Genomic DNA, 11,375 nt, shown 5'->3' on the forward strand with positions numbered 1-11,375 from the left:
TGGTGGTCAGCAGAGCGGTGGAGGGCTGTGGATCTCTGTGATGGCTCTTATGGTGGTCAGCAGAGCGGTGGGGGGCTGTGGATCTCTGTGATGGCTCTTATGGTGGTCAGCAGAGCAGTGGGGGCTGTGGATCTCTGTGATGGCTCTTATGGTGGTCAGCAGAGCAGTGGGGGCTGTGGATCTCTGTGATGGCTCTTATGGTGGTCAGCAGAGCGGTGGAGGGCTGTGGATCTCTGTGATGGCTCTTATGGTGGTCAGCAGAGCGGTGGAGGGCTGTGGATCTCTGTGATGGCTCTTATGGTGGTCAGCAGAGCGGTGGAGGGCTGTGGATCTCTGTGATGGCTCTTATGGTGGTCAGCAGAGCGGTGGAGGGCTGTGGATCTCTGTGATGGCTCTTATGGTGGTCAGCAGAGCGGTGGAGGGCTGTGGATCTCTGTGATGGCTCTTATGGTGGTCAGCAGAGCGGTGGAGGGCTTTGCACTATACAGTGGTCCTGAGGTGTGTAGCTCTATATGGTAGGCGGTACCTGTGACGACATTGGTCTTGCTGACGTAGCCACACCCCTGCGGGTCTGTAGCGTTACACGTTAGCCTCTCAGGGATATAACAAGGAGTCCTAGCCGTGACATGGGTGGAGAGCTACCGGTATACAAGAGAAATACGGCAATACACGGTGCCACCGGCCGCTCCCACACACCGTGCGCACAGACCCGGCTCTTTCCCGCCATCAGGAGAGGCTAGTTGGTGACGTCATGGTAGCGAATAGAAGAACAGCAGCGCCCTCTAGAGGCGGAATACACAACGAGAGACACGCCCACAGCTTCAGTCACGTGACGCCTACCACAGCTGGTCAGCGTCATCTCTATAGTAACCGCACCAAGCCGGGACTGACGGATCCGTCCCCGGAAGTGACGTAGGCAGCAGGAACATGGCGGCTTCTCAAGGACCGATGGTGATCGCGATGCGGCTCCGAAACCAACTGCAGTCCGTGTACAAGATGGATCCGCTGCGGAACGAGGTGAGCGGGAGCGGCTGTGTCCGGGCACTGAGCACCGTATATACTGCTATATACACACCCTATATACTGCCCATTATATAACCCCTATATACTGCTGTACACCCCCTATATACTCCCCACCATATACACTCCCTATATACTGCTATATACCCCCTATATACTGCTATATACTCCCCACCATATACACTCCCTATATACTGCTATATACCCCCTATATACACACTATATACTGCTATATACTCTCCACCATATACACTCCCTATATACTGCTATATACCCCCTATATACACACTATATACGGCTATATACACCCACTATATACTGCTATATACTCCTATATACTCCCCACCATGTACACCCCCTATATACTGCTGTACACCCCCTATATACTCCCCACCATATACACTCCCTATATACTGCTATACACCCACGATATACTGCTATATACACCCACGATATACTGCTATATACACCCACGATATACTGCTATATACACCCACTATATACTGCCCATTATATACACACTATATACTGCTGTACACCCCCTATATACTTCCCACCATATACACTCCCTATATACCCCCTATATACTGCTATATACACCCACTATATACTGCTATATACTCCCCACCATGTACACCCCCTATATACTGCCCATTATATACACACTATATACACTCCCTATATACTGCTATATACCCCCTATATACACACTATATACACCCATTATATACTGCTATATACTCCCCACCATATACACTCCCTATATACTGCTTATACCCACTATATATTGCTATATACACCCACTATATATTGCTATATACACCCACTATATATTGCTATATACACCCACTATATATTGCTATATACACCCACTATATATTGCTATATACACCCACTATATATTGCTATATACACCCACTATATACTGCTATATACACCCACTATATACTGCTATATACACCCACTATATACTGCCCATTATATACACACTATATACTGCTGTACACCCCCTATATACTGCCCATCATATATACCCCCTATATACTGATATATACTGCCCATCATATATACCCCCTATATACTGATATATACTGCCCATCATATATACCCCCTATATACTGCTATATACACCCCACCATATACATCTACTATATACTCCCCCTATATAAAGCTATATACACCCCCTATATACTGCCATATTCTCCCCACCATATACATCCACTATATACTGCTATACACCCCATATATACTGCTATATACTCCCCATCTAATACACCTCCTATATACTGCTATATACTCCCCATCATATACACCCCCTATATACTGCTATATACTCACCATCATATACATCCCTTATACTGCTATACACCCCCGATATACTGCTATATACTCACCATCATATACATCCCCTATATACTGCTATATACACCCCCTATATACTGCTATATACTCACCATCATATACATCCCCTATATACTGCTATATACACCCCCTATATACTGCTATATACTCACCATCATATACATCCCCTATATACTGCTATATACTTCCTATCATATACATCCACCACACACTACCGTTCAAAAGTTTGGGGTCACCCAAACAATTTAGTGTTCTCCATGAAAAGTCACACTTCTTCACCACCAGACGTTGTGAAATGAATAGAAAATAGAGACAAGACATTGACAAGGTTAGAAATACTGATTTGTATGTGAAATAACATTGTTCTTCCATCACACTTTGCTTTGGTCAGAGAATCCTCCTTTTGCAGCAATTCCAGCATTGCACACCTTTGGCATTCTAGCTATTAATCTGTTGGGGTAAGCTGGAGAAATTGCCCCCCACGCTTCTAGAAGCAGCTCCCACAAGTTGGATTGGTTGGATGGGCACTTCTGGCGTACCATACGGTCCAGCTGCTCCCACAATGGGGTGGTGATCTGGTGACTGCGCTGGCCACTCCATTACCTATGATAGAATACCAGCTGCTGCTTCTGCTGGAAATAGTTCTTGCACAATTTGGAGGTGTTTAGGGTCATTGTCCTGTTGTAGGATGAAATTGGCTCCAACCAAGCGCTGCCCACTGGGTATGGCATGGCGGTGCAGAGTGCAGCCGCCTCTTCACTGTAGATGGTGACCCTGGTGTTTTGCGGGTACTATGTAATGAAGATGCCAGTTGGGGACCTGTGAGGCGTCTGTTTCTCAAACTAGAGACTCTAATGTGCTTATCTTCTTGCTTAGTTGTGCAACGCGGCCTCCCACTTCTTCTACTCTGGTTAGAGCCTGTTTGTGCTGTCCTCTGAAGGGAGTAGTACACACCGTTGTAGGAAATCTTCAATTTCTTAGCAATTTCTCGCATGGAATAGCCTTCATTTCTAAGAACAAGAATAGACTGTCGAGTTTCAGATGAAAGTTCTCTTCTTCTGGCCATGTTGAGCATTTAATTGACCCCACAAATGTTCTGCTCAAAGGAAGGTCAGTTTTGTAGCTTCTGTAACGAGCTAGACTGTTTTCAGATTTGTGAACATGATTGCACAAGGGTTTTCTAATCATCAGTGAGCCTTCTGAGCCAATGAGCAAACACCTTGTACCATTAGAAGACTGGAGTGATAGTTGCTGGAAATGGGCCTCTATACACCTATGTAGATATTGCACCAAACACCAGACATTTGCAGCTAGAATAGTCATTTACCACATTAGCAATGTATAGAGGGGATTGGTTTAAAGTTAAAGGGAACCTGTCACCCCCCTTACCGGGGTGACAGGCTCCCGACCCCCCGTTAGAGACCCCTATACTTACCTCATCCCGCCGGGTCCCGCTTCTGGATTCGGTCGGGTCCCGGAGATCTCAGCCGCTGCAGCCCGGCGCGCGCGCTGAGAGATGAGTCCAACACCCATAGAGAATGACAGGAGAGTCCAGCGCTCCGTCATTCTCTATGAGCGTTGGACTCATCTGTCAGCGCGCGCGCCGGGCTGCAGCGGCTGAGATCTCCGGGACCCGACCGAATCCAGAAGCGGGACCCGGGGGGATGAGGTAAGTATAGGGGTCTCTAACGGGGGGTCGGGAGCCTGTCACCCCGGCACGGGGGGTGACAGGTTCCCTTTAAGACTAGTTTAAAGTTATCTCCATTGAAAAGTACAGGGCTTTTCCTTAAAAAATAAGGACATTTCACTGTGACCCCAAACTTTTGAACAGTAGTGTATACTGCTATACACCCCGTATATACTCCCCATCATACACATCCCCTTGATGCCGGGGGGGGGGGGGGGGTCTCTCTCTTCTCGTGTGTCTGTCTGTGTGTCACCCGGGGGTCTCCTCTCTCTCTGTACAGGAAGTGGTTAAAGTGAAGATTAAGGAGCTGAATGAGCACATAGTCTGCTACCTGTGCGCCGGATACTTCATAGACGCCACCACCATCACCGAGTGTCTGCACACCTGTGAGTACAAGACACCACCATATTATACAGGTGTAGGGAGTGGGCGGGGCTTGTGTATAACTCCGCCCTCCTGTCATTCTTCCCCCAGTCTGTAAGAGCTGTATAGTGAAGTATCTGCAGACCAGTAAGTATTGTCCCCTGTGTAACATCAAGATCCACGAGACCCAACCGCTGCTCAACCTCAAGCTGGACCGCGTCATGCAGGACATCGTCTACAAGCTGGTGCCACGGCTGCAGGAGAGTGAGTCACCCCTGACGCCCACCACCACCATATCCTGCTGCAGGAGAGCCAGTGACCCCTGTCACCCCTGACCCCCACCACCACCACCATACCCTGCTGCAAGAGAGCCAGTGACCCCTGACCCCCACCACCACCACCATACCCTGCTGCAAGAGAGCCAGTGACCCCTGCCCCCCCCCACCCCCACCATACCCTGCTGCAGGAGAGCCAGTGACCCCTGCCCCCCCCCACCCCCACCATACCCTGCTGCAGGAGAGCCAGTGACCCCTGCCCCCCCCCCCCACCCCCACCATACCCTGCTGCAGGAGAGCCAGTGACCCCTGACACCCCCCACCATACCCTGCTGCAGGAGAGCCAGTGACCCCTGACCCCCACCACCACCACCATACCCTGCTGCAAGAGAGCCAGTGACCCCTGACCCCCACCACCACCACCATACCCTGCTGCAAGAGAGCCAGTGACCCCTGCCCCCCCCCACCCCCACCATACCCTGCTGCAGGAGAGCCAGTGACCCCTGCCCCCCCCCCCACCCCCACCATACCCTGCTGCAGGAGAGCCAGTGACCCCTGACACCCCCCACCATACCCTGCTGCAGGAGAGCCAGTGACCCCTGACACCCCCCACCACCATACCCTGCTGCAGGAGAGCCAGTGACCCCTGTCACCCCCCCCCCCCCCCACACCATACCCTGCTGCAGGAGAGCCAGTCACCCCTGACCCCCCCACCACCACCACCACCACACCCTGCTGCAGGAGAGCCAGTGACCCCTGACACCCCCCACCACCATACCCTGCTGCAGGAGAGCCAGTGACCCCTGTCACCCCCCCCCACACACACCATACCCTGCTGCAGGAGAGCCAGTCACCCCTGACCCCCCACCACCACCACCATACCCTGCTGCAGGAGAGCCAGTGACCCCTGACCCCCCCCCCCCACCACCACCACCACCATACCCTGCTGCAGGAGAGCCAGTGACCCCTGACCCCCCCACCACCACCATACCCTGCTGCAGGAGAGCCAGTGACCCCTGACCCTTACCATACCCTGCTGCAGGAGAGCCAGTGACCCCCACCACCACCATACCCTGCTGCAGGAGAGCCAGTGACCCCTGACCCCCCCACCACCATACCCTGCTGCAGGAGAGCCAGTGACCCCTGACCCCCCCACCACCATACCCTGCTGCAGGAGAGCCAGTGACCCCTGACCCCCCCACCACCATACCCTGCTGCAGGAGAGCCAGTGACCCCTGACCCCCCCACCACCATACCCTGCTGCAGGAGAGCCAGTGACCCCCTGACCCCCCCCCCACCATACCCTGCTGCAGGAGAGCCAGTGACCCCTGACCCCCACCATACCCTGCTGCAGGAGAGCCAGTGACCCCTGACCCCCACCATACCCTGCTGCAGGAGAGCCAGTGACCCCCCCCCCCCCCACCACCACCACCATACCCTGCTGCAGGAGAGCCAGTGACCCCTGTCACCCCCCCCCCCCCCACCACCACCACCATACCCTGCTGCAGGAGAGCCAGTGACCCCCCCCCCCCCACCACCACCCCCATACCCTGCTGCAGGAGAGCCAGTGACCCCTGTCACCCCCCCCCACCACCACCACCATACCCTGCTGCAGGAGAGCCAGTGACCCCTGTCACCCCCCCCCCACCACCACCACCACCATACCCTGCTGCAGGAGAGCCAGTGACCCCTGACCCCCCCCCCCCCCACCACCACCACCACCACCACCATACCCTGCTGCAGGAGAGCCAGTGTGCCTTGACCCCCCCCCACCCACCCCCCATCCCCCGCAGCAGGAAAGTGAGTCACCCCTGACCCCCTCCTATTCCCATACCCCACCGCAGGACAGCGAGAAATGTGTGTAACCCCTGACCCTGTGACTCTTTGGCCCGGCTTCTCACCTTCCCTCCTTGTTCTATAGATGAGGATACCCGGATCAGGGAGTTCTATCAGTCGCGCGGCCTGGAGCGAGTTCTGCAGACAAACACGGTGGAGGGTGAGTACCAGCGACCCCACCAGGTGTCTTCCCTCCATCCAGTATAATGTAGTCGTGTCAGGGTTCTCCTCCATTGGTGACGTTTGTCTCTGTGTTTAGATCCAGTGGTGGATGTCTCTCGGCTGTCTCTCTCGCTGGCTGTCTCCCAAAGCACTTCCCACTATTACAGGAACGATGAGCATGTCTGTCTGTGCCTGGAGAAGACTGGGTAACGTCACACCTCATACTGGGGGAGGGCGGACTGGGGGGGGGAGGGGGAACCTGACTGGGGGGAGGACTGGTGGGGGGGGGATCCTACAGGGGGGAGGACTGGTGGGGGGGGGGGATCCTACAGGGGGGAGGACTGGTGGGGGGGGGGGGATCCTACAGGGGGGAGGACTGGTGGGGGGGGGGGGGATCCTACAGGGGGGAGGACTGGTGGGGGGGGGGGGGATCCTACAGGGGGGAGGACTGGTGGGGGGGGGGGATCCTACAGGGGGAGGACTGGTGGGGGGGGGGGATCCTACAGGGGGGAGGACTGGTGGGGGGGGTCCTACGGGGGGGGGGAGGACTGGTGGAGGGGGTCCTCCGGGGGTGGGAGGACTGGTGGGGGGGGGGATCCTACTGGGGGGGGGGAGGACTGGTGGGGGGGGGATCCTACTGGGGGGGGGGGGGGAAGGACTGGTCGGGGGGGGGATCCTACTGGGGGGGGGGGGGGGGAAGGACTGGTCGGGGGGATCCGACTGGGGGGGGGGGGGGGAAGGACTGGTCGGGGGGATCCGACTGGGGGGGGGGGGGAAGGACTGGTCGGGGGGATCCGACTGGGGGGGGGGAAGGACTGGTCGGGGGGGATCCTACTGGGGGGGGGGGGGGGAAGGACTAGTCGGGGGGATCCTACTGGGGGGGGGGGGGGGAAGGACTAGTCGGGGGGATCCTACTGGGGGGGGGAAGGACTGATGGGGGGGGATCCTTCAGGGGGGACCCTACTGGTGACAGGACTGGTGGGGGACATCCTACAGGGGGGAGGACTGGTGGGGGACCCTACTGGCGATAGGACTGGGGGAAGGGGGACTGGTGGTGGGGGGGGGTTCCTACATGGGGGGGGGGGAGGACTGGTCGGGGGGATCCTACTGGGGGGGGGGAAGGACTGGTCGGGGGGATCCTACTGGGGGGGGGGGAAGGACTGGTCGGGGGGATCCTACTGGGGGGGGGGGTGAAGGACTGGTCGGGGGGGATCCTACTGGGGGGGGGGGGGAAGGACTGGTCGGGGGATCCTACTGGGGGGGGGGGGGAAGGACTGGTCGGGGGGATCCTACTGGGGGGGGGGGGGAAGGACTGGTCGGGGGGATCCTACTGGGGGGGGGGGGGGAAGGACTGGTCGGGGGGGATCCTACTGGGGGGGGGGGGGGAAGGACTGGTCGGGGGGATCCTTACTGGGGGGGGGGGGGAAGGACTGGTCGGGGGGAATACCTACTGGGGGGGGGGGGGGAAGGACTGGTCGGGGGGATCCTACTGGGGGTGGGGGGGGAAGGACTGGTCGGGGGGATCCTACTGGAGGGGGGGGGGGGGAGAAGGACTGGTCGGGGGGATCCTACTGGGGGGGGGGGGGGAGAAGGGACTGGTCGGGGGGGATCCTACTGGGGGGGGGGGGGAAGGACTGGTCGGGGGGATCCTACTGGTGACAGGACTGGAAGGGGAGGACTGGTGGGGGACATCCTACAGGGGGAGGAATGGTGGGGGGCCCTAATGGCGATAGGACTGGGGGAAGGGGGGACTGGTGGGGGGGGGGGTTACTACATGGGCGAGGCCTGGTGGGGGGGGGGGGGGGTTCCTACATGGGGGAGGCCTGGTGGGGGGGGGGGGGGGTTCCTACATGGGGAGGCTGGTGGGGGGGGGTTCCTACATGGGGGAGGCCTGTGGGGGGGGTTCCTACATGGGGGTAGGCGTGGTGGTGGTGGGGTTCCTACATGGGGGAGGTGAGGATTGGAGGGAGGGAGGGGGGGGTCCTACATGGGGGAGGCCTGGTGGGGGGGGGGGTCCTACATGGGGGAGGTGAGGATTGGAGGGAGGGAGACTGCTGGGGGATCCTATGGGAGGGGGGAGGATTAGTTGGGGCGGACCCGGTGGGTTTGATCACCTTTCTTAGTGCTTCTCTTGATTTTTCAGGTCTGGGAAGGATAAGAAGAAGTTTCTCCTGCAGGTCGGTCTTGTCTTCCTCTTCTCCTCTTTATCCTGATTCTTCTTTTCTCTCTGTGACCGCTGACGTCTCTTTACAGCAGAAGTATGTGAGGTGCTCAGTCCGCTCAGAGGTCCGTCACCTGCGCAGAGTCCTGTCTCATCGCCTCGGTGCGCCGCTCCCACAGGTAACCCACCCAGACCGAGAGAGAGAGAGAGAGAGAGAGAGAGACCGCCCGGCACAGAGGTGTACACAGAATGAGACAATCTATAGAACATTCTGGACATTGTAGGATTTATAGATAATTATTCTGCATTCTATTCCATGATATAAGGATGTGATACGATAGAAGAGAAGTTCCTGATTGGTGCAGTGTGTTTGCAGTTACAGAGGTCGGACGTTTCCTGGGGGTCCTGACCAGGTTTGCAGACCCTGCAGCCGGGATTGTGTCCCCCTCCCCCATACACATCTTCTCCACAGCTTCCAGGTTTCTGGGATGATGCTGGGGGTTTCCTCCTTAGGTGTCCCGGCTGTGTGTTTCCTCCTTAGTTGTCCCGGCTGTGTGTCTCCTCCTTAGTTGTCCCTACTGTGTGTTTCCTCCTTAGTTGTCCCGGCTGTGGGTCTCCTCCTTAGTTGTCCCGGCTGTGTGTTTCCCCGTTAGTTGTCCCGGCTGGGGGTTTCCTCCTTAGTTGTCCCGGCTGTGTGTTTCCCCCTTAGTTGTCCCGGCTGGGGTTTTCCTCCTTAGTTGTCCCGGCTGTGGGTTTCCCCCTTACTTGTCCCGGCTGTGGGTCTCCTCCTCCTTAGTTGTCCCGGCTGTGGGTTTCCTCCTTAGTTGTCCCGGCTGTGTGTCTCCTCCTTAGTTGTCCCGGCTGTGTGTTTCCTCCTTAGTTGTCCCGGCTGTGTGTCTCCTCCTTAGTTGTCCCGGCTGTGTGTTTCCTCCTTAGGTGTCCCGGCTGTGTGTTTCCTCCTTAGTTGTCCCGGCTGTTTCCTCCTTAGTTGTCCCGGCTGGGGGTCTCCTCCTTAGTTGTCCCGGCTGTGTGTCTCCTCCTTAGTTGTCCCGGCTGTGGGGTTTCCTCCTTAGTTGTCCCGGCTGTGGGTTTCCTCCTTAGTTGTCCCGGCTGTGTGTTTCCTCCTTAGTTGTCCCGGCTGTGGGTTTCCTCCTTAGTTGTCCCGGCTGTGGGTTTCCTCCTTAGTTGTCCCGGCTGTGGGTTTCCTCCTTAGTTGTCCCGGCTGTGGGTCTCCCCCTTAGGTGTCCCGGCTGTAAGTTTCCCCCTTAGGTGTCCCGGCTGGGGGTTTCCTCCTTAGTTGTCCCGGCTGTGGGTCTCCTCCTTAGTTGTCCCGGCTGGGGGGTTTCCTCCTTAGTTGTCCCGGCTGTGTGTCTCCTCCTTAGTTGTCCCGGCTGGGGGGTTTCCTCCTTAGTTGTCCCGGCTGTGTGTCTCCTCCTTAGTTGTCCCGGCTGTGTGTCTCCTCCTTAGTTGTCCCGGCTGTGTGTCTCCTCCTTAGTTGTCCCGGCTGTGGGTTTCCTCCTTAGTTGTCCCGGCTGTGGGTTTCCTCCTTAGTTGTCCCGGCTGTGGGTCTCCTCCTCCTTAGTTGTCCCGGCTGTGGGTCTCCTCCTCCTTAGTTGTCCCGGCTGTGGGTCTCCTCCTCCTTAGTTGTCCCGGCTGTGTGTTTCCTTCTCCTTAGTTGTCCCGGCTGTGGGTCTCCTCCTCCTTAGTTGTCCCGGCTGTGGGTCTCCTCCTCCTTAGTTGTCCCGGCTGTGGGGGGTCTCCTCCTCCTTAGTTGTCCCGGCTGTGGGGGGTCTCCTCCTCCTTAGTTGTCCCGGCTGTGGGGGGTCTCCTCCTCCTTAGTTGTCCCGGCTGTGGGTCTCCTCCTCCTTAGTTGTCCCGGCTGGGAGGACAGGGGGGGCCCGGGCGTGTACCGGTGGGAGCTGGGGGGGGGCCTTGTGAGTCCTGCAGGATTATACTCCAGGACGGTGTAGTGTGTTACTAACCGTAATCCATGAGCCTGTGGTCCCGGCTCTCCTCAGGTCAGCGACCAGCTCCTCCCATGTAGTTCTGGGCTGATTCCTGACCTTCATCTTGTGTCAGATCACCATCATGACGGCACCACTGGAGAGATTGCCCTCTGACCCTGTGTAGGAGCAGAGTAATAGAGAGGCCTCTCCCCCAAGTCCACCCGTGCAGGATCAGGACACAGGTGGTCTTCGGGAGCTGGATACTTACCTGAGGGACTTGTTTCAGTCCTGTCTCCGGTGCCTGCTCACTCCCTCTGGCCGTGGTGGAGGGTGATTATTATACAGGTGATGAGATGACGCAGGTGATCCAGGTAATGAGGGGGAGGAGCTTCATCTTCTGACCGCTCCGGGAGAGGCACAAGTCCTGCGGTCGGTCGCTGACCAAATCCTTATGTGATAAAATGGTGACTAATTCTGTATAAATCCTAAAATGTGATTATTGTTACCGGCCAGGAATAGTACACATCCCCTGAGCAGGGGGGGGGGTGCAGTGACATTGGGGG

General features: G+C 57.1%; 1 protein-coding gene across 2 annotated transcripts; it reads left to right on the forward strand.

The window, feature by feature from the left end:
• Positions 1-863: 863 nt before the first annotated feature.
• On the forward strand, positions 864-9,271 carry PCGF1 (polycomb group ring finger 1). 2 transcript variants are annotated; one of them, XM_069976230.1, is made up of 8 exons: positions 864-1,017; positions 4,350-4,455; positions 4,544-4,696; positions 6,629-6,703; positions 6,803-6,911; positions 8,849-8,882; positions 8,962-9,045; positions 9,193-9,271. In XM_069976230.1, exons 1-8 carry the CDS (start codon positions 928-930, stop codon positions 9,205-9,207), a joined length of 666 nt encoding a protein of 221 aa, XP_069832331.1. In that variant the 5' UTR covers positions 864-927; the 3' UTR covers positions 9,208-9,271. The 2 variants fall into 2 exon arrangements, with proteins under 2 accessions (XP_069832331.1, XP_069832330.1); XM_069976229.1 differs by having other exon boundaries at positions 865-1,017; positions 8,959-9,045; positions 9,193-9,267.
• The last annotated feature ends 2,104 nt before the right edge of the window (positions 9,272-11,375 follow it).

Source organism: Dendropsophus ebraccatus, chromosome 7 (genome assembly GCF_027789765.1).
Source record: "Dendropsophus ebraccatus isolate aDenEbr1 chromosome 7, aDenEbr1.pat, whole genome shotgun sequence".
NCBI classification, from domain to species: domain Eukaryota; kingdom Metazoa; phylum Chordata; class Amphibia; order Anura; family Hylidae; genus Dendropsophus; species Dendropsophus ebraccatus.

Bases quoted from the DNA above. Each gene is read 5' to 3' on its own strand.
- PCGF1 (XM_069976229.1), top strand. From the start codon at position 928: ATGGCGGCTTCTCAAGGACCGATGGTGATCGCGATGCGGCTCCGAAAC. The intron at 4,697-6,628 runs GTGAGTCACCCC...CTTGTTCTATAG, and splicing joins GGTGCCACGGCTGCAGGAGA to ATGAGGATACCCGGATCAGG. The intron at 6,704-6,802 runs GTGAGTACCAGC...CTCTGTGTTTAG, and splicing joins GCAGACAAACACGGTGGAGG to ATCCAGTGGTGGATGTCTCT.